At 41.5% G+C, this 27052-nt stretch overlaps 1 protein-coding gene across 1 annotated transcript; it reads left to right on the top strand.

Moving 5' to 3' along the window:
- Positions 1 to 675: 675 nt before the first annotated feature.
- LOC145423008 (protein TANC1-like) lies at positions 676 to 26482 on the top strand. Its single transcript, XM_080295049.1, has 10 exons — positions 676 to 1807; positions 10030 to 10152; positions 12564 to 12845; positions 13137 to 13291; positions 16576 to 16807; positions 16917 to 17083; positions 21713 to 22320; positions 24409 to 24517; positions 24755 to 24877; positions 26083 to 26482. The coding sequence occupies exons 1-10, from the start codon at positions 1780 to 1782 to the stop codon at positions 26347 to 26349; spliced, it is 2094 nt and encodes a 697-aa protein (XP_080151175.1). The 5' UTR covers positions 676 to 1779; the 3' UTR covers positions 26350 to 26482.
- The last annotated feature ends 570 nt before the right edge of the window (positions 26483 to 27052 follow it).

Below are 27052 nucleotides of genomic sequence, written 5' to 3'. Positions count from 1 at the left end.
TATGAAATGCCATATGCATGTAATTTTCGAGTCTAATTAGCTGTGTTTAGCTATCCTTTGAAGCTGTGACTGACTGGCTGCTTCACTGCTAACAGCAGATTCTTGAGCTGTATCTGCAGCAGAGGGCTTTTAAATCTGCAGCAGAGTGATGTTAAATTAAATTGTTACATCGGTGACTATGGCATGCTAGTCTGCTATGTACTTGAGTGGGCGGGTGGAGTGTTTTTGGGAAGGGGGTGTAAAGTACCACTGGTCTACAACATCCCACCCACACTCCTTAATAAAATTGTGCAGGAAGGAAAAGAAAGAACAAAGTCACAGTGCGTCCACAAGTCAGACTGATGCCTGTGATTAATGTTCTCTGTTCTTTGAAGTTTCACTTTGACTCTGATTTCAGAAGCACATTAATTTGGCTTTGTTTTGCATTAAAAGCTCCTTGATGGAATTAGTGAGACTTTGCAATGTCTTAACATTTACGAAACAGCTCCCTCAGAAGGTCCTTCACGAGGGGCCTGGACTTGACTGCATGTAGTTGTTTATAAAATAAAAATTCAAATTTTCACTAAGCTTGAATAAATAATTACATATTCTTCTTAGCAAGGTCCTGTAGTTTAGCCAGTCAGATCACGATGACTTTTAATGCCGTGGTCCGAGCAGGGTTTATCGTGACTGCTGCCATGAGAGGACTTCATGTTTGCCCAGGAAACCAGCGCAGGAATCACAGGGTCCAAGATGTGTTTGTTGTATTAATATTAGTGGTGATGCAACGTGCTGCGCCATTATGAAATCCAGATTAGTAGTGTGTGATGCAAACATGGCCAGCTGGCTGGCCGGCTCCAGTCCACTAACAGTGCTGATGTTCCTGTATCCAGCTGCCTGTCATCATGGAGAGTTAGTCCTTTCCTTTGCTTTTAAGATTGTGGTAGGTCGCTGTGTTGGCTCGAGGGGAGATTAAAGGAGTTCTTCTTCTAGAAGAGACACCTGTCTAAACTGAAGGGGTAAAAAAAAAATGTCCATGTTTGGTTTTATATTGTTATTCCTGCTCTTTTGCATTTTCCCCTCCGACTAGTTGTTGCAGTTGCAGTTGCTGTTTGCACTGGATGATTCCAAATCATTCAAACGCTGATTCTTAACAATAACAATACATTACGTTCTATAAATCTGTGCAATATTACTTTCCGAGTTTCACGAGTATAGGAAGACGATCGCTGTAAATATAAAATGAGCTTCTGAGAACTGTTGATAGGGCAATCAGCAAAACCACCAAGCCACTCAAAGCTGAAAGTTCCATTACAGCTCGGTGTCTCACTAGAGATTAAGACGGATAAATGTTCATCGCACATAAAGACCATTACTCAGATATATCTTGTGCCTCTTCCCCTCATTTCACCTCCCTCACTTGCTGAAAATCCCTTCTCTCTCTCTCTCTCTCTCTTTTTTTTTTTTTTTTTTTTTTTTTTAAATTTAAATCTGCTCTCAGCCACCATCACTAGTTCTTCAGAGAATGATGACCGCAGCGGCTCCAGCCTGGAGTGGAGTAAAGATGGCAGCCTAAGAGGCAGCGGTCGCCATGGCCTGGCACAGAGCGTGCGGGCGGACACCTGCTCTCCTGTGGCCGAAGAAGACTCCAGCAGTGCCACAGCAACACCTGCAGACACCCCATCCAGGACAGACCAGCAGCACCCTAACATATCTGCGGGTGCTCCAGGGCCACCACACCCTCCAAGTCACTCACCTGAGGGACCCATTGCGTACCCGCCACAGACATCAGCTTCCCTCATGATGCCGAGGCCAAACTCTGTAGCAGGTAAGACTCCTTGGTTTTTGAGGTCTTGACATCTGGAGCTCAAGAAGTATACAGGAAATGCTCTGTATACTTTTCATCTGTGACTGCATTGTGTTGCCTGTCAAGATCGTAACCATGAGATACGACCTGTGCCAGAGGCTGACATGTGGCGTGCCAGAGGCTGACATGTGGCATGTCAGTTTAATCCAAGCGAGTGATAGACACCGAAGAGTGAGAGCATCTGTAGTAGGTTTAGAAGAAATAAGAAGTCAATAGTTCAAAGAACGGACTGTGCTTTTCAGAACAGGAGTATCAAGGCAGAAGTTTGGGATTAGACAGCTGCTGTGTGGTGTGGCTCGCCACTGCCTCGCCATGTCAAACCTAAGCACACGCTCCGGTCTGGCTGATCTGTTCTGCATTCCTGCCCTGGAGCCTCCCTGTTGTGGTTCAGCTTACCATATCCACACAGCTGTCACAGTTGTTGATATTTCCCCCTTCACCCCCTTTTCCCTTATGTCTTTTCACCCATACTATTCCCAGGTCTCCTCATACCTTATTGCTTTTGACCTCGGCCTATTTTTGGTGAATCAAACAGCAGTACGTTTAGCATTTTCCTATATATAATTTTGCCTAAATGCAGTTTGTAGCTAAGCTGACAGTATGAGTCATGTACAGCTTTTATCATCCACTCACTCACCCACCTCCCTTCTTTACTCCTTATCCCATTCAGGGTTTATCCTAGTGGGGTACGCCCTGGACAGGTTTGACTAGAGATGCGCAGGACCCCCCCCCAAAAATTACCTTTCAAATGCAAAATATTATTTTTTATTACAAAAGACATGATCAAACTTTCCCTCAAGCTGCAGTAAGTTGCAAGATCTTCTCACACTTAGTTGAAAATAAAGTGCTCTGCTATTGCAAAGAGGCACAAAGAATTATACCCAGCTTTCCCTGACATACTTCACACTAGCAACATATTAGCATGTAGCTATAAGTTTGATTGCGACTATTTGCCTGCACCGCCGTGTACATGTTCCGCATGGACATAGACTCGGTGCATCTGTATTTTGACACGTAAGTGAATCTTGAACTAATCAGGAGTATATTTTATGGCTCAAATGTTAATGCAAGCTTATGCTAATGATTTTACTCCATAATTAGCAGGGCTGCCCATGCTTGTTGATAGAATGAATGTACACTTGAATAAACGTTGACGGACCAGAGTGGTATGTTAACTGTAAGGCTGTAGAAACAAAAGAGTGAGACTACATTAGAGTCCAACTCAAAGGAGCAAACAGAAAGAGAAGAAAAGACAAACAGTTTAGAGCACAGATGAAATGTTTGTTACATTGAATTTTGAAAGCAGACAATTCTGCCAGTGAGGGAAAATCACAGCAGGGGCAACCTGGGCTGAGCTGTGAAAAGAAGCATAAAAACATGAGTGACTCAGGTCAAACACCTGGCCTAGACAGAGACGACTCAAAGTTTAAAAGACCTCATGAGACTTTTTCCTCTAGAATCTTCCTTGAATATGTTGTTTTGCTTTACCTCTTTAGTCTGTATGTAGCAGCTGCCAATGTTTTGAAGTTCAGATACTTGACTCCTGCCTCCCTTGGGTTTATTCTTGATGAAATATAGTAACAGTTCCCGTGTGTCTACTTCTAGACTGTTTTCTCTCTTTGATAAAATCTAGTCCCAGTTCCTATTCAACATACCAGAGAAATGCAACTGTGTAATGTCCACTCTAGGCCCTTACAATTAGAAGCAGGTAAGCAATTTAACTTGTGAAGGCAGTAATGGAGTAAGATGGGATGAGGACAAGCTATAGAAGAAGTAAGGAGTAGTACATGGTAGGCTCACGGTACTGATATTTCCTTGCATACCATAGCTCATAGCTTGCGCATGTATTTTACACAGTGGCCACTGCTTTGATATTTTCTGCAGCCCACAGTTGGATGTGTTGTTCCCTGATGATTCTATTGTTCCAAGAGTCCGTACCATTTTTACATCTCATCATTATTGTGTGTGACATAAACCTGGACGGTCCAGGCGCACAGTGGCTCATAAAGCTTAACAGACCAGAAAATGTTTGGCTGTTTATGTGTGTTGGTTTGCGTGTGAGCACCGGTGTGCTTGTGTCTGTCTGTCCTCCCAGAGTTTATGGGCTGATGTCATAGTTATGCAGTGTTGCCCCCTGAGACCGGCAGAACACGCACCTTAGATTGGTTCAGGCCATAAATGAAATTGTCTCATCGCGTCCTTGATGCTCTCTCCCAGGGTTTCGTCACACAGTGTAAAATCTTTCTTGGGGTCACAGCATAGCAGAGACGGCACTTCTGTTCAAGGAAATTGTATTCGGTAAAAACCCCCAAAAAGTAACGAGTCTAAAGAAGCAATGAGAGAAAAGAAGCTACCACGGCGAAACATAATATGTATTCATCATGAGTGCATTCATTCTGTGCCAGAACCTTGGTGACTATTGTTTGTCCTGTGTTTGTGAAACAGCATCTGAGATAATGAGCTGTCTGGTTAATCTATAAATTTCTCTTTATTTTATTGATAGATATTAAATAGGAGCACAGAGATTAAAGGCAGAAGCAAACAAATAATCATGAGTTCATTTAGGGCATAATTGCTTCATGCTACAGTATTGCTATTAGTTTTTAATTTTATCTTATGATTATCTCCACCAAAAAGACAAGGTGCTGGAAACATTCCTCAGAGTGATAGAAATTATGGCATGATATAGTTGCTGCTCATCCATGATGTGAATCTCCTGTTTCACTACATCCCAAAGGTGCTCTATTGGATTGAGATCTGGTGACTGTGGAGGTAGAGTGAGTACTGTAAACTCGTTTTTATAGACAGAAGATGAGTACACTTTGGACACAAGGGATCGACATGGTTAGCAACAATACCCAGGTGGCCTGTGGCATTTAAAACCATGTTCAGTTGGTACTAACAGGCTAAAAAGTGCAGAGAACCACCACCAAGAATGGATCAATGCTTTCATGTTGTTTAAGCTAAATTCTCACCTTAAGCATTCAAGTGTCACAGCAGAAATCAAGACTCACCAGACAGTTGTTTGTAAAATGGCTCGTTGTTGGACAAAGGTCACACTTTCTTAGTGTCAGAGTGTATTTTGGCCATCTGTCTGATGCCGATCAACAGATGCATTGCTGGGCCTCTTGAAGTCTCCGTAATTATGTAGAAGGAATGTCTGCATATTGCTGAGAACTGTCGTTTGCACTGCCTTGATGTTGCATGTAGCGTGGGTGTCCCTAGGTTTTGGTGGGAGCGCCACTTTTTGGTGCCAACATGTCCTGTGACAAATTGCACAAATGTTACAAGAACAACATGAATTCATTTAGATTTGTCTTTAGCAGAGCTTTATATTAGGGATTGTATATTACTGTCCACCTCCTAAAGGAAACTGTTTGCTGCTGAGGCAGATTTAAAAGGTTGTTAAAATTGTTACTGATTTTCATCTGGCATCGAAATATTGCATTTAAAGATCTAATACGTGAAATAATCTACGTGTAATCATGTTTACAACAGCTGTTCATTAAATCTAACAAACGTGGCAGGTGCATTGGGTGTAAGATGCACTAAGAGTCTGAAATAAATGGGAACAGCTTTTTCCCGGGCTTCCAGGTGCTTTGTGAACTTCTCTATATCAGTTTCTGTGAAAGTGAAGCCAGTCTGCCCTGTTTCCCCCAAATAGTTCCATCAAACCAAAAAGCAGTGCTGTGGTAAATTAAACTTGATGTCAAATTTCAGCATCAGGATTAGTAATAAGCACTTGTAAATTAACTCTATGCTCTGGTGTTTTCTTTGTTTTATTATTTGCAATCCACTATTTACATCTATCTGTCGCCTCTATTGTAAGATCTTCTGTATAAACTAGAGTTGTTGATGGAATTTCACCTCCTCTCTGAGGTGATATACTCAGTTTATAAGAATCCTAATTTTGAGTAATTGGAGTTGAGCTTTTTTCTTTTTTCCTCTATAAAGGCTTACAGAGTCAAAGGGCCATATTAGTGTTGGCCACTGGAATTCCATGGTTTTGAAATCTTAGCCTGAGCTGCTTGTGGTTGGGTTTCTCAGACAGGGAGATTTGAGTGAGGGTCACTGTGGCGGAGGAATGGTGCTACAATGCTTGTGTGGTGTTTAGCTATTCAGCAGAGCTTTGTGGTTTGAGACAAAGTCAGGTATGGCGCACTCATTGCTCGCTTGTACTCCAAAGTCATACATTCCTCTGGCAAAGCTCGTGCGCCGGGCTCTCTTCACGAATGATAACGGAGCCAAGACTGTGGACTGCTGACAGGCAAATTCGAGGATATGTTGTTTGTCTACTAAAACACTGATGAGGTAACATCTGAATGCTTTTGTGTTTTATTAGAACGACTAAAATCATCTTAACCTTTTCCACATAAATACAACCTATGATTTAAAGATGTTTGCAAAGGTCACACAGTAATTACAAACTCATAAAGTGGCGTAGCCCTTAAATTTAATAATCTCACACTGATTTATCTCATTTGCTCTCATTTGCTGTCTTTCCCGGTAGTTTCTGAGACCATGTGGTCTATTGTATTGTTTTAGGCTGTGTGATCATGTTTAAAGACATGCCAACAGTGTGTGCGATGTCTCCAGGTAGACACGGGAGTCACTTCTGCTTCTGGCTTCATGTATATATTGATCTGTTTAGTGCAGAGTTTAAAATGAAAACAAAAAGAGGAAAGAAAGCCCATTCATTTTCTCGAGCATGAAAAGGTCACAGAGACATCTTCTAACGTGCCCTTTTTTCAGAGAATTGTTTGGTCCAGCTGTCACAGCAGGAGAAAAATAAAATCTGTTACAGATCAATCCGTTTGAAAGCCCCTTTTAAAATTGTGCTCGGCACTCCATTGACAGATTAGGGCTTATCAAATGCCCAATCTTAAAAGGAACAGAGCGTTAGCTAACCACAGAGGCATTTATATATATGAAATAGCTTATGGAGCAGTTACAGTGGTGGTTTGTTTTTTTTAAAGTAAATGTTGTTGATCTTAGCATAAGGCTATGCAATTATTACAATAATAATTATCCCTTAATATTTACCACATCACATTTTGGGTTATTTAGACCAAAATACTCAATTCTGCTCTACAAGGGCCTGATATCCACTTATGAGGACATTATACTGCTACTGTTCTCTCAAAATTTTAAACTAATATCCTCATATGTGGCTCTTATTTTTCAAAAAAAACAAAAATAAGGTTAAAAAGAAAATCTGGTAATTCTTTGTTTTTACATTCATCGGGCCCCAATGTGACCAAATATCAAAGAGAAATTAAAAATGCATGCCGTGGAAGAGTTCGGGTCTTAGGAGTAATAGGCAGACAAATGGACCAAACATCAGTGCGTGCTGATATCAGCCTCTTTGCAAATAAAACAACGTTTATCGATATGAGGGATCAGATTTTCTCATTTGTGTCTGAATGTTCAAACGTTCGTCATGAAAAGCTATTAAGGCGTGTTTATACCAGCAAAATCAAACCAAATAAAAGGAAAATGGGTATTTGCATTGGCTATAAGCCGAGAACAGCCAAGAACTGATTTATTCATACAAAATCACAAAATGGGTAAAGTGTAACTGGCTACTATAAAAACAGGAAGATATGTGAAGGGAGTATTTGACTCCCTTCTCCTCTTTAGTAGATTCACCTTGTAAGGAGGCGAGAGGGAGTCAAGTTGGGGAGGGAGGGTGGGGGTGGTTAGAGCAAAGGAGCTCAGTCCTCTTCTCTGTTCTGTCATGGGAAACACAGAACAGGGGGTTTTCAAAGGGCAGATCTGCCCGAGGAAAAAAGAATCCCATTTTCATCAGAATACAGTCTTGACACATTTGTGCAGCTTCAAAGTGACTGCAAGTGCAGACTTCAAGGTATCATATGTATGTTTTATCAATGAGTAGAGGTGAGGAAGAATAGGAGGGAACTCGGGAGTAAAAAGAGGAGAAGAAATGAAGGGGAGGATTTGAGGGATGAGGAGGAATCGTGTGGGAAATCTTGGCCTTGGGAAAAAATGTTGATAACGACTCAACAAAAGAGAAATGTAGTTATGGTGCTGGGTGCGCTGTCTGCCACGGACGTGAATCAAGGAGTCTATGCAGCTATGCAGCTCCTTTAGCAAGTCAAATTCGGTATTACGTGTCTGTTGAATAAAGCTCTACTGTGCTATTTCTTTTATTCCATGCAAAACAAAGAAGGAAGGGGGGAAAATAGACTGACATCTTGCGGCCCTCCTGTGTCAGCATGAGGATTTAGTGGCGATTTGTTGCATAAAGCTGATTTTTTCTTTATTCTCTTTTGAGTCTTGTCCATACCTCCCACAAAATCCACGTGATACTCTTTGTTGCACTCATTTATGAGTCTGCTGCTTTTTCGCCTTCATTTTTTTCCACATTCCCCTCTTTTAACCCCATCTCTGTGCAGTCTGGATTGTTGATTAATACTGCAGCCGTTGGATAACAAACTTTAATCAACCACTGCGAAGTGAATCTCTTGGTTTTCCGTTTATATTTCCTCTAATATTCTCAATTTCCCCCTCTGCTGCTTGCATACCGAGTTATTTATGTGTGTACGTGCAGCATGTGGACAGAGATGATGTACGCATACGTGTTAAAATTGTAGAGAGGGTGATGCTCTGTTGGAAGGCAGCGCGTTCATTTAGCAAGTGCCTAATGCTGTGGGTGCTGTGACTGACTGAACACTAGAGAGGAAGCAGCCAAGCACTCGGCTCGGCTGCCAGAGTGCCGGCATGGGAGCACCGGGGTGGAGGAATCGCTTTTGTGCCCTCGTCCACTGGGAACACTCTCCAGAGATTTAGCTGTGAGTTTACACCCTGCCTACTTGACTGTATGCCTGCCCAAGTATCTCGTCACTGGGGAGATAGAGAGGGCTTTGAGAATTCCCACCATCCTTCCTTGCTTTGGTCTTAGATGTAAGTAGTTGTAGCTGATGAAAAGTGGCATTTGCTTTACAGCAAAAGGTCTTCCAGGTCATGCGCGTTTGCTTTTATTGTTTTCTTTTCTCTTTGTTTGCAATTCCTTAAGCTTTATCCAGTGTAGATGTTTGTGTATGCACAATGCACTGCAGTAAAAGTAACATCAGGCCCTTCTCCTGTTCCAGTCAAAGTTGCGTTGATGGCAGCTTCCTCAGTTCCCGTTGCCAGCAGACCGGTTTTAATTAGCGGGACATTCCGGAGAGTAAGTTAGCGACCGAGTGAGGGAGTGAAGTGAGCGTTAGTGACAGTCTTTCCCAGCTGATATTGATAAAGAAGAAGAAGAGAGGCTTTGATTCTGCTCTTCACTAAGCCCAGGAGAGCGTGGATCGCAACGGCGATAGCATAGTTGAAAAACGAGCAGCAGTTGGAGGAGAGGCCTCGCCGCACTAATGCACATTCGCACTAATGCACATTTTTATTATGTTAACAGACCGTGTCTTAGACTTCAAATTAAAAGCTGAGTTGTAATCACTGGCTCATCAAGTGGTTTTAATCTGTAGACTAGTAGTTTCAGGAGATATCCTGTGTTTGGGGATAGAAATCATTGCCTGCTTTGAGACTTGTTCTCTCTCTGCTTCAAAATGAAGCTAAATCCTAATGAAATCTCAGTAGATTTGAACTCCATAACAACTCAAGTTGTGATCTGGTTTTAATTAATTTTATTATTTCATTTCACGTCAAATGACTTACAGATATTGTAGTTTGTAGTACACAAAAGTCCTGAGATTACACCTGTGCGTCCTGTAGATTGACAGTGATGAGTGCCAAACCCGCGGTGAAGCATTTCTATAACTCGTTGTAGTTTTATGAAAGGTAAAGGTAATCTGCCCTCTCCGTACAGCCTAGCAGGCGTGCTTGTGGGGATGGACCTCTCATTGCTATATCGTGTCCAGCTGTCAGCTCAAATCAAAGAGAATCGGTGCATATTGCTCTTGACTTTAGAATACTGCTATTCTTCCTGCCACAGTATATGCTGGTAGCTGCTCACACTGCCCCTGCAAATGTCAGAGCGCACTGGCTTTGTTCTTTCCTCACTCATCCACCCTCAGACATGGCATAAGTGCCACAAGGTTTTACTCTAGTGTGTGTTTCTGTCTTTCTCTTTATAGTTGTGATGACAAATGTACTCGGGAGGTACTAGACTGTCAGCTTCACTCTTTGTGTGTGTGTGTGTATGTCTTCTCTCTTGTCTACAGCCACCAGTTCCACAAAGCTTGAAGACCTGAGCTTTCTTGATGAACAGCGCAATACCCCCCTCCGGACATCCATTCGCCTACCCTGGCATAATACAGGAGGAAGGCCCCCTCAGGACGCTAAAGGTGACTGGGCTATTCATACTACTGCTGTAGGCACTCAGGGGAGATATTTGTAAAATAAACGTGTAAAATATCGCAGTACATAGGATAATGTTATGTGGTATGACTCTGAAAAACCCTGAAGTTAATAGGCAGCCAACGGTAGTTCTGAAGTTTCCAAAGTACCACGTCTGAGTGCAGAGCCAACAACAAAACTGTGCAAATACTTGAACACTGCAATGTAAACAATGCAGCACTTATGGGTATTAACATTATCCTCAAAAGCCTTTTTTTGGCTTTTAAATCATGCCTTTTTTCCCAGCTAACTTTTATCTTGGTTATGTGTTTTGAATCCTCTGAGAGATCCTGCAGATTAAATATTTCATGGGAACATGAATTACTGAATAAGTCATCACTGGATATATACTCAGACTATTTAGTCTTCCTTTTGAAAATGTCCTCTTTCATTTTCACTCAGTCTCAAACATGAAGCTGATACATAAGCATATGGTCAGTGGTTCTGAGCAGGTTTTTTCTACATGAATTCGTACATACGCAACAATCTTAAACAATTGGATTCTTTTCTATAAATTTTATGGGAGATTCAGTTCAACTCAATTCAGTATTATTTATGCAGCGCCAAATCACAACAACAGTCGCATCAAGGCACTTTATACTGTAAGGTAGACCCTACAATAACGCATACAGATGAAAACCCAACAATCATATGACCCTCTATGAGCAAGCACTTTGGAAATAGTGGGAAGGAAAAACTCCCTTTTATCAGGAACAAACCTCTGGCAGAACCAGGCTCAGGGAGGGGCGGCCATCTGTAGCAACCGGTTGGAGAGAGAGAAGGAAGACAGGATAACATACATGCTGTTGAAGAGAGCCAGAGATTAATAACAAGTATGATTCAGTGCAGAGAGGTCTATTAACACATCTTGAGGGAGAAAGGTGACTGAAGAAGAAATATTCAATGCATCATGGGAATCCCCCAGCAGCCTACACCTATTGCAGCATACCTAAGGGAGGATTCAGGGTCAGCTGATCCAGCCCTATCTATATGATTTATGGTATTTGTTTTTCAGATTTGGGTGTGATGGCACCACCTTTACCTAAATTTTGCAACAGTAGGTCAACATTTCAGTGCAGTTCATTGCAGTTGTATTCATATATTGCAAAAATCCCAACATGTGCCATCTTAGGAAACTCAACCTAGTACGCTGAGGACCTTACAGTTCTGATTTGAGCAACATTTAGTGACTTCCTTTTTGACTGGGCGAACCCTCCGACAGAACTAGACTCGGGATGAGCAGCACTCGTTTGATTGCCATGAGAGGAGAGTGAAAAGAAAGGGGGAAAAAAGATGAGAAGGAGAAAAGCTTCAACTGTGGGAGAGAGAATACACAAACTGACATGCATGAACAATGAAATGGAGAAGAGGTGAGGATGTCGGTGCACCATGTGAGGCCTCCTGAAAGCAAAGGCCTGTCGCAGCATAATAAGTAAGGGGTGATTCAGACGTTAGCTGAGCGAGCTTTAACTATAAATCTATGAAAGGTTTTGAGGCTAATCTTAAAATTAGAGATTGGGTTTGGCTCCCAACCCTAAACAGCCAGCTGGTTCCACAGGAGCGAAGCAGCTTTAGCCTCTGCTTGTCATTCCGGCTTAGGATACTGAAAAAGCAAGTCATGGTCATTAGGGGCTTTATATTCAAGAAGATGGATTTGAAATCTAAGGGGATCCAATAAAGAGAGGTTAATAAAAGATAACTCTTTTTCTAGTTCCCGTCGATACTCCTTTTGCTCAAGTTAGAGTTTTTCAAACACTGTACTTATTTTGCTGGTATAGTAGAAGGTGGTGATGATTTCAAGTGTCTCAGAACCAGCTCGTTCGCTTTTTGGTTTCATTGTAGGGCACTAGAAACATAAACAGACCTACACCTGCCAATATAAACACTCTCAACTGCCCCTCCAATTACAATAGGCTTTTGTGAACACAGGCAAACTCGCAAGGTGAAAACACTAGCAGCTAACAGCAGTGATAGTTGTAATGTTGAAAGGTGCATTAGCACTAAAGGTAGCAGTCATTTAGTGATGTTAGTTAACAAGTGTTCTGAGATCTAATTAGTGCTGAAGTAGACCAGATAAGAGTCCTCTTTCAGGTCTTCACTCTGATTCCACTTAATTGAAAATGTATCCTCTACAGTGTTCAGGGTTTTTCATGTATGTGGCTCCTTCTGGGAAGAAGAATGCGGGAGATGCTCAAAGCATGTTTGTAGGTTAACTGCAACGGAAAACGATTTATTACAGTAAAGTTTCCAGCATTTAAAAGAAGTAATCATTTGTTAACTTCCCGGAGACATGGGGAAAAAAAATAGAAGTAGTGTAAACAATTTTAATCTGTTTCATTTCTTTTCCCGTTTCCTTCAGCGCGTTTTGCTCCCTACAAACCCGTGGACATCATGCTCAAACCTTTGCTGTTCGAGGTTCCCAGCATCACCACAGATTCTGTGTTTGTGGGCCGAGATTGGCTCTTTCAGCATCTGGAAGATGTCCTGAAGGCCGGCGAGTCCACAGAGAACCACGGTGCTGTGGTGGTGGGCAGCGTGGGGTATGGGAAGACGGCCATCATCTCCCGACTTGTGGCGCTGAGCTGCCATGGAGGACGCATGCGTCAGATCGCCTCCAACAGTCCCAGCGCCTCCCCGAAAAGTAATTAGTTTTAGTATTTGCCTTTGGATGTGAGCACTACATTAACTGCTCGTGTTTAGCTAATGTTATTATAATTTCATTTCAACATTAGCTTGCAAAGTGTGGGAGGGAAGTAATTATATATTCGTTGGCAATATAAAATCAAGTTGACTAATATTACATTTACCTTACAAAAGAATGCCCTCACACACAACTAATGTTATTAATGCTAGCATATACATATATAGAGAGATGTTAGTTTATATTAATGTAATAACTTTATATATTGGTGACCATGTGCATGTCTTCCAGCTGGCCCAGGACAAAGCACAGAACTTCCTCTCAGCCAGCCTCCACAGCCCACTCCACCATCCAGTGCTGCCAACACACTGAGGACCAGCAGTTGCCCAGGAACTCCCGAGATGCAGCGGCACAGGGAGGAGGCTGTCAAACGCCTGGCTGCAAAGGTGCGCCTTTCAACATCTAAGAGAGCTCACAGTAACAAAGAAGCAGGAATCAAAGAAGCTGAAAAAAGATTGCACTAGTTATGGTGGTGTTTACTCAGGGAAAAAATGTTTGGTGTGTGCACTGGATCAAAAAAAGTAATTTTAACAATTTTCAACAGTGAGTAGATTATTTTTTGTTTTTGATGGATGGATTTGTTGTTTCTTCCTTTCTTTTAAAAAAAAAAAAAAAAGAAAAAGGAAAAAGAAGGAAAATCGACCAAAAAGCATCTCAGGTTTTACCAAGTACTTCTACAACAGCTTCAGTCTGACTTCTGAAAACTCCTCTTTAATAGTGACCACAGATAATTGTGATATATTCTGTTGAATGATGCATAAAATTATACATAACAATAAGGGTAGGTTGCAGTTTACTAGTCAGTGATTAGAACCTCCTCAGGGAGCAACAACCCACAGCGAGCCCTGTCAGCCATGACCTGAGAGCACAGAATGTAAACACACACCAACGTCAAACAGAGCCAGCTTCATCAATATTAGACGTCATTTAGGAATTTACAAACATCAACACACGTTTCAAATAGCAACACCATTTATCTAGGCGGCTATCAGTTATACCGACATGTATGGCACTACTACTGCTTAATTACTGGTTGGTATCCGTTCCTGTGTCAACTTCAAATAGGTGCTTAAATATATTGTAAGGCCGCCTGTTCAAGTGTTGAACTGGGATGTTTGAACATGATAAGGATCCTCAAAATTCCATGAAGCGGAGCAACACTGACTACTGAGGACAGTGCTTACTTTTTTGACAGATGAATATTCCATCTGTTGATTTTTCTGGCGTTACAAGGATCGCAAAATAAAGTCTAAATACTGCCTCTCTGGGAAGTTTACGTGTCAGCGCTGTTGAGCAGAAGATTAAGTGTTTTCTTGTATAAGCTTGTCAACATTTTTCACAAGATATAAAGTACTGCACGGTAACAGCTTTACATGTGTTCTGTTACTCCCCCACACCGTCAGTAACATTGTTAACCACTTGTCTGTGACCGAAACCCCCCCCCCCCCCCCCCCCCAAACATGCATACCAGACACTGAGCATATTTCTGCACATCTTTCTCTTTCAGACTTGTGAAGTGGACAGACAAGTCCTCGATGTTTCACTTTAAAATGTTCCTCTCTCGATGCACGCCGACTAAGCAGTGTGCGGTTTTTGCCTACGACTCTTTTATTTTAGTTTTGGAATTGTTCGCTCTGTTTCCACTGAAATTTCTCTGTCGATTTTTCACTCCCGCATCTTTACTCGCACCACCTCTTCTTGTGTTGCTGAGGGTTCAGTCACATAGCAGGTGCACGTTCACTACATTTTGGAAATACTGCTTGCTAAAAGCACCATTTGATGACTTTGGCACTGCTATTGCCTTGTAGCAGGTCTAATAAAGATGATTGGGGGCCACCGGGATTCAGAGAAGATTTGTGATCCACTGTTGTAGTCAGTTGAGTTTGAATAGTGCTGTGATGGTAGGTTGTAAGGTAATTTAATAGGTGGCAGCTTTGTGAAGGACTTTCTCAGTGGATGTGACGTCTCCTACTGATTCTGCTGCGTTTAATGGTACTGATTACAACCTGTTGTCCTTCTAACACCTTTAGAATTTAATACTCTTATCCTGTCAGGGAGGCCTCCTAATTAGTGACCCTGTCAAAGGGGACAGTTCATGCACCAGACAGCTAGGGTAATGCAGTGAGCTTCATGTAAATGTCTGTGAAACTCAAGCAGTATCTCTTGAGCCAATTATGGTGAAAAGTGTTTCCAATAGGCGCCTTCACAGGGGCTCTGTTCCTGTGATGTGTGATGCAACGCTGAGCAGCTTCTGTCAGATTCTGCCAGTGCTTTTTTAATCATTGATTTAAAAGTGGTCTCATAACAGGAGCACTGAGGCTACTACCCTTTCTGCTTTATTCTTATTATCGAGACGTGCCTTTAGGTAACATTTCTGAAAATGCATTTATTGTTTTGCCAGCAGATGAGCTACCGAGGTTTGACTGCAGAGCCTTGCATCATCGTGTGTCGAGATTCGTATTGCTCATTGATGAGGCGGTAGTCTGCGTGACTTGTATGCTAAATTAAATCATCACTGCAGTAGGGGGCTTATTAAGAGTTGTGTTCATGCACACAGCAGGTTACTTGACTTTGTACAATAATAGGCATTCAATATATCAGTTTCCCTCTTTGTTATGTCACATTTGTGATGAAGCTCAAAAAACGCGTGACGCAAAAATGACAGAAAGGAGTGTTCGGACTTCTCTCAGACGTTTGCTGCTTTTAGGGTAAAGCATAACATCAGAGAAAAATTCTGGTGGTCGTGATTTTTGACAGTTTCTGGAGAAGATGTGAATCAGTGGTTGTGTTATTGTTTCAGTTGGTCCATCTTCTGACTGGATGTCACATGTTTTCCTTACTAAAGATGGGTTATATACATCCAGGGAGTTCAGCTATAATTTTTAAAATCTTACCTCCCTCTTTTCTAATTTGCGCTAGCTTTAATTGTGCCTTTATTGGCATGTGAGTTATATGTTATTATTTGAAAAAGAAAGAACCATAAATATGCATTTAGATCTGTGCTGTGGGGAGAAGTTTGGGTCCAAAACATTTATTGATGCTAAATGTTAAAAAAAAAAAGTCTCATATCTTGAGGCTTTAGTCATTTTTCTAGAAGCTGGTCATCGGTTTTCTGTGGAGAACTAAACAGCAACAGCTGAGGTTGAGCCGTCAGAGGAACCGATCACCTGCTCCTCCTCCTGTGGGCCTGGAAGTGTGTCAGCTCCTCCAGGTTGGACTGTAATTAGTACAGTCATCTTCCTTCTTCTCCACCTCTGTCCCTACATTTTCCTTTTAAATCAGACCTCCTTTGAATGCTGCGGAAACCTGCTCAGGTACAGAAGATTCTACCTTTAGATATCCACCTGGGATCTACTCACTTCTTTTTATAGCTTTTCATCCGTTGCCCAATCTCTTCATCATCCCTTCTGTGTGAAATAATGAAAGGATAAAATCATGTCTTTGACATTGTAGAGATAATATGTAGTTTTATGGAGGCTTGTTGGTATCAAAAGCCTCACTTACTTACTTTGTCATGGTAGTTTTTCAGTCACCAGAGATGTTGGTGTTTGTAAACGCTTTAAAGTTATCAAATGTACCCATCAGTCAGTGAATCATATTTTTAATTCTTCCTGATTCTCAAAAAGCAATGGCTTCACTCGCGTTTGTTCTCGTTCCTTTTGTCTTCCAGGTGGTGGCTTATCATTATTGCCAGGCAGATAACACGTACACTTGCTTGGTCCCAGAATTTGTGCACAGCATCGCAGCCCTTCTGTGCAGAGCTCATCAACTGAGTGCGTACCGGGAGCTGTTGCTGAAAGAGCCCCACCTCCAGAGCATGCTCAGTCTGCGCTCCTGTGTCCAAGACCCCATGGCTGCTTTCCGGAGAGGAGTCCTGGAACCGTTGGCCAACCTTCAGAAAGGTAAAACACTGTAGTTGTATATTGCACTATTTCATTTTCATCGTGTATGAGACCACTAATCTCATTTCATAGTATTTTAATATTAATTTATTTGTAAATGTCTTTGCAGAGCGAAGGATTCCAGAGGAAGATTACATAATCTTAATAGACGGGCTGAATGAAGCGGAGTTCCACAAACCAGACTATGGAGACACCATTGCATCCTTCATCACAAAAATCATTGCCAAGTTCCCCTCCTGGCTAAAACTGGTTGTCACTGTTCGAATCAACTTGGTGGTAAGAAAGAACTTATAAAGCATGGCTCTGAGTTCACTCAGATGACAAAATATTCACTGTTATAATCACCTCGAGTCAGAATTACAGATGTCACATTATACTGGTGATGAGTTTTAGTTTTAAAAAGTTTATCACTCTTTCTTCCCTCTCGGTAACTACTCTGCTTATCCGCACACTTTACGGCTGATTAAAGTAACTACTGCTAATGGCATTCACTCTTCTGTTGCTGCAGCTGCTTCTCTCACACACTCAGAGACTCGCTTCCCACAATGAACTCACACAGGTGCAGTTTGGCTGTTACACTGTTGAGTGAAGTACTGGATACAGGCAAGCTGTTAAGGGCTTGATTCTTAACTTAATTACCAGTTTCGTGTCTGCTCTTATCCTCTACTATCTGCTTTCCAAGCGCTCTGAGCTGAAGCTTATCAAAAAGTTTGAACACTCAAGACTTCTGTTGTTATATTTTTTTATACAAATTGAATGAAATTTGCACAGGCTGGTTTAACTAAGCATCTTTAACTAAGTGCTTTTACAGTCTTACCTTTTAATATATTTTAATGTTATTAGTGCTAGTTTTCACTTACTTAATATACTGTATTTTTCGGACCATAAGGCGCACCGGATTATAAGGCGCATTAAGCGAAACAAAACAGTCAGATAAGTCAACTCATTTTTCTTGCTTCCTCCAATCCACATTGATTCATAAATGCTGAATTCTCTTGCAGCTGCTCTATTCCCATGTTGTTGCAGCATATTAATGACTAACCTTTGTATTGTGGATGGATTACCTCAGTTGTTCTCCTGATTGAAGTTTGGTCCGTTTACAGCATCCCGCCATGCGATTGCATTTGTCCCTAACCCTCGGGAACCCTCACATTAACTTTTATGAGTGAAAAAAAGTTAGCCTTCATCCTCTAGCTTCACTGTGTTTATGTTATGCTAACATAGCTGTGTCGCTAGCATATCATTTTATACCAGCTAGCCAAGCTTCAGTAACCCTATAAATGTCACTGCTGTTTAGTTTTCTGTCTTCATTTATGTCGAAAGGGACGGCAGAGCTGTACATTTAAATTTTTTCAGAAATCTCTTAGTCATGTATATCATGTTTAGGTGGAACTAGTGAGCTAACTTCTAACTCCGTTAAATTTAATAAATTTTGTTTTCATGGATGCTTGGATGTTGAACTTAATAGTTACACCTGATAAAGCATCAACGCTGTCGATTTTTGAGAAAATTAAAGGATTTTAAGTGCGGCTTATAGTGCAGGAAAAAAAAGTATGCCGGTTGTAGCCAACAGTCCTCCTGCACTTACAGTTCACACTGGCCCTGTTTCCCAATCCATAAAACACTGTAAAACACATTTATTGATTTGTTGACCAGAACATTTCATATCCTAAATCGGAAAATCTAACACTGTGGCAACCCTAGAAAAGAAATGAATCAAAATTCTCTCATTTTAACAAATGTCTAGCTGGACATGCCGTCACCTCTCTAGGCACTCACTCACTGTCACCAGACCCTGCACATTTTTACATTTTGACAAGTGTTTCCTGAGCTGCTCCCGCTTGTTATTCTACTCTTTACAGAGTCAGGCATATCCAGCAACATTCAGGAAAGAATTGAGACACATGACCTGCAGGGCAGGAGAGAGATGAGTCAGTCACTTTGAGCTGACACTAGGTTGACCAGTTCCAGAAATGCTATGGACTTGGATTAAATTCACGCTGCTGACAACTGAGGCTTTGACACTACTGATGAACTACATGAAAACTTATTTTCCTTGCTGGGGGAAAAAAGAAAGCACTGAGCCTTGGATAATAATGTGGTTTTTGATTGACATCTGGAATTTGAGTTATTATTGCTCAGTCAGAAGCCAGGGTCGAGTGTTGTCCATCAGTGTGGGCTGTACTATATAGTGAATTCAGCCTAGCTATTAAGAATTCAGGCAAGGCCCTGTCAGTGTGGTGAATCAATATATTGTAGCGCTGATATTTTGTATTCACCTCTTATGCTCTTCTATTAATGCATTAGAATTGGTTTTTTGACGTGGAAAGATGTTCCAGGTGACTGCACTTAAAGTAATACATTTCGACTACACTGCAACATCCATCCATCCATCCATCCATAAGCAGAACACTGCAACATATGTGTTGTAATGTCTTCTGACAAAGTGAAACAGTGTTTAATGAGAGGGAGTTACTGTTTGTGTGAATTTGCTAGGGTGACGTTTTTAGCCACCTGGAGGCTGGCAAAGCAAGAACAGCAACAACAACAAGGTTGCAGTCGGTTATCGGAGATGTGTTTTTGTTGTCCGTGTGGTAGATTTCATAGTAACAACTGTGCTGGAAAGGAAACGTGTGGTTTAAGGCATATGTAACAGTAGCTGTTTTTTTTTATAACCTCTGTTAGTGAATCCTGTGCACATGCTGGTCTGTGGCAAAGGATAGCACATTGTTAACCATGCCATATGTGTCTTTTACTTTCTTGTAATCATATTTTTCTTGTTATATTTCTGTTTTGTTCACATTCCCACTGTAACCACTTAGCAGTTGTCTGCAGTAATGAATGAAATGGCACTGTTGTTTTAATGGGAGCTATATGACGACTCCGCATGTGAAAACCTCGGAGTCGGTTTGACAATGTTTTTGTAAATCAGGCTCCTATGATGTTCAGTAAGTTCCCTTTAAGTGCAATGGAAAGGCTGTTAGTCACTGACTGAAAATGTCTAATTTTCCAAAAATGTAACAGAAGTCAGTTAAATAGTTTTTAAGAGAGTTGGCAGTCTTTTGCAGAAAAACCCTGTATGTCCTCTCTTCTTATTGTTTATTTTGGGGGGGGGGGGGGGGGCTACGAGTCCACATATTTGGGTAAGATGCAGGAAATGGTTGCAAAATCACAAAGAAATTCCAAAATTGAATTCTCTATGTCCGGTGGGACGTGATGAGAAATATTACAAGAGCAGAATTCAAAATGAAAACAATGAACAAACAGGGCTGCGTACAACCACATGCCATGACACATAACGACAGCACAATGCTTAATAACAGAATTAATGATAAACTGAAGATATTCTACGATAACTGGACCATGCACAGCATTCAAAATAAAATAAATAGAGAAATAAATACAGTAAATAAAGAAAATGTATATAAAATGTTGTTTGGACATGATGGTTGTCAGTCCTGCTCCATGCAATAGACTATAATGACCATACACTTGCATTACTCAAAGGTTCTTGAAACTGAAATATGAGCTAATGATGATGGTTCCTACTTCCTTCAAAAGTTTTTAGAGCAAGTTCCTACAAAAGATCAAAAGCACAAACTGTACGCTCCATGCTGTATTCTCATACCGTTTCCCCTAACATTAAAGCTCTGGACACAGCAGTCAGCAGCATTGCCATTCAGTGCAGACAGTGGTTACATTCGGCTTTGTAAGTTATCTGAACCATTTGGCCATCATTAATATGCAAAAGCCATCGGTAAACCTGCGTCTGTGTGTGTATGGCTTTGCTATCTAAGCTTTCGGCTACAAGTTCAGAAACTCTGCAGCTTAGTGTTTGTATAAGCTGCAATTTAGCTTGAAATTGGAAGCACTAAATGATCGACTTTAAAGCATTATCACTTCATACTTGTAATATTATGCGTGTACATTTGTACTTGTCGCTTGTACTCAGGTGTCTCTTGCAAAAAACCCCTCAGTGAATAAATAAAGCTTATCTGCTTTACTGCCCGACTAACTCGGGGCATAGCAAAAATGAATCATGGAAGAATAATCAAGATAGCATTGTTAAGACAAGAAAATATGAAGGCATGAAATGTTTCTTATTTGCAGACAGAATCAGAGTTGTGCATAGAGATGAAATTGTCACGCTATTGTTTTGTGCTTTGAACAGACAAATAGCATCTCACCTCGGAGGAAGGGTTCGATATATTGGCCCTTGCCTGCTAGACTAATATCTGGACAATCTCTGAGGTGTTGTTTGCATCCCCTCCCCCCAATCTTGTGGATTGTGTTCGGTATGTTTTATTGAGCGTGTGCATACATGTGCTTGTGTGTGTTTGTCTGTTTGCACTGCCTTCTCATGATGAGGGAGAGGAAAAATGTTATCTTGCGGAGGCAATGTTTCTCTAGCCTCAGACAGGCAGAGGATTGGAGGATTAAGGTGCATTGATTTCTCCAACCCCTGGGACACAGATTGAAATGTGAGCCCTAGTTCAGACCTCTGCTTGCCCGCTAGCTACCATCCCATCCATCCCCTGCCTCTTAATACTCAGTTTCCCCACTCCTGTTTTCCTCACAGCCACATTTTGAACAGTAACAAGTGTCTGCTTTGGCCTGATAGCTCAGCATGCTTGCTTCCCCACTGCTCAAAGAAACTCTTCTGATAATACACGTACACAGGCAGATTTTGTTTTTCTTAATGGCAGCTCAGGATGCAAAGAATATTTTTGCTTTTAATTAATTAAATTATTTATTTATTGGCTGTGGTATTGAGTAATACAGCTGTGTCTGTAATGCAAACACTGCACCAAATTACTTTTTTTCATGCATTGACACTTTAATAGTACATTGAAGCTCAGATGTATGTTTTTATGTCACGCTCTGTCTTTATCTTGTCTTCAATAGGAGATCACCAGCCTCCTGCCCTTCTCCAAAATCTCCCTGGATGACTTTTCTGACAACAAAGAGATCAGCAATGACCTCAACGCATATATCCAGTATCGTATCAACGGCAGCAAGGACATCATGAACAATATTAGCCTGAACGGCAAGGCCGATCCTATCACAGTCGGCAAGCTAAGTAGCCACCTGATCTCCCGCAGCCAAGGGTCCTACCTGTATCTCAAACTCACCCTGGATCTGTTTGAAAGAGGCCACCTCGTGATCAAAAGTGCCAGTTACAAAGTCGTGCCTGTTTCACTGGCAGAACTGTACCAGTTACAGTGTAACATGAAATTCATGACCAATTCAGCCTTTGAGCGCTCACTGCCGATCCTCAACGTATCGCTCGCCTCGCTGCACCCCCTGACTGACGAGCAGCTGTTCAACGCCATCAACGCGGGGTTCGTCCAGGGGGAGCTACAATGGGAGGACTTTCAGCAACGCATGGAGCTGCTCTCGTGCTTTCTCATCAAACGGAGGGACAAGACGCGCATGTTTTGTCACCCTTCCTTCAGAGAGTGGCTGGTGTGGAGAGCTGATGGAGAGAGTACGGACTTCCTTTGTGACCCCAGGTCAGTTTTCTGCTAATGCAATAACTTCGCAGCTCTCAATTTGGTTTGCAGGCTTCTGTAATGCATTTAGAGTTTGCGTATGTTTCAGTAATGCATTTAGAAAAGGTTCTTGAATTGCACAAATAGGCATGTAGGACAGTAAGAAAAGTACAACTAATGCTGCAGAATAATATGATAAACGTGTCTTCATGTGAATGAAGTTTTGCATCTCAGAGTGCTTCTGAATTAGTTGTTTTAGGTCTCTGACAGCTTTAATCATGCCTAAATTTGGTGTCCATCCTGTCGGTTGTCACAAAGTTCTTACCTAAAATGTTTAAAGCAGTGTCCTGCTTATTTCCGGTCCTCAATTTTAATGCAGGAGAGCAGAATTTAACGTGGGATATGTCTGCAGAAGGGGAGAATAGCTGGCTCTGGATGTATTAGAGGCAGTAATTCAGTGTTTTTCTTCACATATCTGCGCAGAAATCGGTCCATAATAAACACTGCAGACTGCACCAAAGCTTCCATTTGTAAATAAACCCCTTTAGTCAGCAGTTTGCATACGCAGCCCTGCAACATCATAGATCAGATTTCAAGCAGGCTGTTTCACTTCTTCGAGTCGTCTTCTCTTGCATAATGACTCCATTGCATAACATTTGTGAGAATGTGAGAATACAGCTGTGGAAGTGAAGCATGTTAGATTAATGCTCGAATCTTGCAACAATGACATTCAGGCTTCACTGAATGTAATTTGAGATTTTGCAGAAACATTAGACTCCCTGAAGTCCTGTTTGTTGGTGTCAGCTTGTTGCATGCCAAAGTCTTTCCTTTGTCTCGGAAAAAATACACACGGCATGCAGAAAAAAAATTGAGTGTGAAGTGATGTGATGATGTGAGCATTTACAGACACATCACAGCACTAAATTCATTAGCACAAGGCCTGTTTGCGACGTACAGCACATTCAAAAGGTCATCTCAGAATGCACCTTTGATACAGTGAAGCTGTTTGTAATAAAGCAGCACCTCTGCAGATAAATCCTGTGCTCTTTTGGAGCTGTCAGGATTCATCCGAGTTCAGATGCCTGACTGCAGACTTCACCCTCATATCAAACACATCGATTCTCCTTCCACTGCCTCTCCCCGGTCTGAATTGTTCACATGTGCTGGTACCGTATTATAATTGTCAAATTTCAAATAACAAGCCGCACCAGCGTTGTTAGTGGATTACTCGCTCCCTCATCTGCTTGTTTGCAACCCACTAATTTGCGCTGCTGTTGGCAGCTTGCATTGGTCATCGGTAAAATGAACTGCTGCGTCTGTGCTCATGAATTTGTGCTTTGTTAGTAGATCACCCGCACAACTTTTGACTCCTGATCAGTGCTTTTTTTTTTTTGTTGTCTTGCAGCCTCACACTGATTTGCCCTGTTTTAATAAATAGTGCTTTTTGTGAGGGAGGGGGGGTACTGACCTATGCATTTTGCAGATATTGCATGTTGCAATGCGAGGCAGGCTTATCTCTTTTAGCAGTACTTGCAGTGCTTACCTAATTGAAATGCTGGAGCCACACGCAAATGAGAGATTTCAGTCATTCACACTTCATAAATTGAATGATGTCACTTTTTTCCTCCCTGTTGCTCACCTCTGCTCACACGGCGATGCCTCCAAACGGACGAGAGCTGAGCTTCGTATTCTGGTCATTCACAGCCTTCCAGCTCCATCATTAAAAAAACAAAGGCTTGTAGTCTGGCGCAGGAGATGCACAGAGAGACAAAAGCCTCCTGCACTGCCTCTCTGTTTGTGCCTGGGCACAACTAGAGAGGATTTTTATCCAGATCAAAGGGATTCACAATCATGCATGCCTTTTTAATGAAGTTCTGCATTAATTAGTGCCTCAGTGACACTCTTCCCCCCTGTTGTTCAGAGGGTCATTGCCAAACATTTTTAGCTTATTCACACTAGCTCCAGAATACAATAGTTCTCCATGACAGTGCCAGGCTCCTCGTCATCAGCAGAATGAATCAGTACTTTCATGTCGTTTGAAGCAGAGGAACAATCATTCCTACTGTTGACGACTGAGTATCCTATCTGTTCCCTTGTTTTCTAACCCAGGACCGGTCACGCTCTCATGGCTTTCATGTTATCGCGCCAAGAGGGGAAACTGAATCGGCAGCAGACAATGGAGCTGGGACACCACATACTCAAAGCACACATCTTCAAGGTATAGATGTGGAACCTACGTGGTCTATGCATTCATCTTTATTTGAAATCCATCCCTTGCAGGAATTTCTTGGTGTTCACTTTCTCTTGATTTATGCACTGTGACAATGGTTCACCAGAGGATAAGCCGTGGGATGTGGAAAGCAACATTGACAGCTTATGCCCCTCAGATTCGCTGGTTTTTACATATGTGTGTTTGTGTATTTACTCATGCATTTATGCATCGGCGTGCGTGCAGGGTCTGAGCAAGAAGACAGGCGTGTCATCCAGTGTCCTTCAGGCTCTGTGGATAAACTGCAGCACTGACGGCCTTTCTGCAGCCCTGGCCTCCCTGAGGAACCTCTACACACCTAATGTCAAGGTAAGCCTTTGCTTCAGGTTTGCTCCTGCGCGTCTGTTGAATGCAGAACAATCGGCTTATTAGCTAACGATGAAAAAAACACATTATTGATAACCTGAAATGCCTAAATGCAACAGGTTGCTTTTGTTGAAATGCAAAGTATAAGCTTCTTGAGGGGATATAGGAAACCTTTAAACACTATATATTAAACACACAGTATATGTATCCAATTTTCAGCATTTTCATAACCCTTTTGTTACATTGGAGTAATATAATCATATACACTGGTTAGGTCATTTTAAAGCAAATGCATCTCAGAAATAACTGCAACTTTCTTTAGATTTTAGTTACACTTTTAATCCCCGAATGTTGCTCCACGCAGAGAATGTTTTATTAATAACCGCTGTCCTTTTATATTGTTAATGTGTCCAATTATAATTTGACAGGTAAATGTTAATAAGCTTCGCGCACGAGCCAACTTCCTGTGTACTGCTTTTCAGTCGTGTTTCGAAGGGCGATAATCATTTGGCCTTTCCTGGAAAGGCTGTTCTGCCAGCATGATGCATTCTGGCTCGAAGAAAAATTATCCTCCGTACTTCTTTGCCGTTAGTGTTATTGTTTCAGAGGGCGTTCCATCACCTGGTGTCTGTTTGTGAGTTATTGTATAAATGTGTAGTATTAGTCAAACAGACATTTACAAAATGACCTTATTCTCTCCTCTGGGGGAGGGGTGGGGGGGTTAATTATGCTACAGAGGATCCAGAAAATAACACACACTTTCATCTCCTGTCGTCAAACACTCATTTCACTCTTTGGTTTTGTTTGACTAGGCCTTTATTATTGATTTACTCGTAATGAAAGCGAATACCACACTTGATAATTGCATTCGCTAGAATGTGGCCGTTTCATTTGCCGTCTGAAAAATCTGAAGATGAGAATAAGAAGTTTGATCTCTGTATGAGCCATAAAATGAGTAATGGAAACAATTCTGCTGCTCAAACATGGGTGGTAGTTCACATTTTTAAGTGTATAATTTAGCCAATAAAGAGTAAAATAGTTAAACAGTCATCTCTTCTTAAGAGAATAACATTTATTTTTAATTCAGATTTCTTTCACCTTTAAGTACATGTGATAAAAAATTCACTTCTTTGCAAAGACCTTGAAATAAATATTCAAACGTGAATGCTTTCTGCATTTTTTATTTATTTTTTTGCTTGTATGATCAGGTAAGCCGTCTCCTGATGCTGGGAGGGGCAAACGTGAATTACCGCACAGAAGTCCTGAACAACGCACCAGTGCTTTGCGTCCAGTGTCACCTCGGTCACCAGGAAATTGTCTCACTGCTGCTCGAGTTCGGCGCCAGCGTGGATGTTGTTTCAGAAAACGGCATGAGCCCCCTCTGCTTCTCAGCTGCTGCAGGACACTTGGGACAAGTCATGCTGCTCTGTAAAAAGGAGGCTAAGGTGAGGACTTTTCATATTGTGACTACTTGACAACTCTACTGATGTAGTTTTCTTGTGATCATAGACATTTGGTTTCATTTGGCCATCTTTCTGGATTTCTGGCTTTTTCATATGCAGGGTTTGTATGGGTGCTTGAAATCATTAAAAAAGGCTTGAATTTAAATATTGTCTTTTCAAGGTTTGAATAGTGCTTGAATTTTAGATGTGGTGCTTAAACGTGGTTGAAACCATATTTCATTCACCACAAATAACTGAATGAGTCACAAAGTGTGAAAGCAAAATTTCTCCATCTGGTCTGCCTTGCACCTCTGCGTGCCAGTCTGTTTCAATGTGTGACCCCGCCCTCCCCCTGGGGATGAGTGCACTAACTTGACGTTGCTGTTTTAATGAGTGTTTGATGGAAAACGACACTGGTGGAATTTGCACTCTGAGTCACATGACAGGTGAGTCCTAGTAAATAATTTTCGAGTATGTGTACATAACACATGCTAATTTTAAAACTATTATTATTATTTTGCTAGCTATCAAACGTGCTGGAGAAATGCACTGAGTGTGATAGTACAGTAGTTGGTTATGGCATGGTGATTTATGGTATATGCTGTAAACATAGCTAACATTACTTAGCAGTAGCAGTAATGTGAGTTACTTCACTCAAGTAAAAGCTTTAAACGTTAGTCTGATACTTAACTAGCCAACTTGAGGCTTAAGGGAATAATGGTAATAAGAGGGACTG

This window comes from Astatotilapia calliptera, chromosome 3 (genome assembly GCF_964374335.1).
Source record: "Astatotilapia calliptera chromosome 3, fAstCal68.1, whole genome shotgun sequence".
Taxonomy (NCBI): Eukaryota; Metazoa; Chordata; class Actinopteri; order Cichliformes; family Cichlidae; genus Astatotilapia; species Astatotilapia calliptera.
This window is presented reverse-complemented; position numbering and strand designations above follow the sequence as displayed.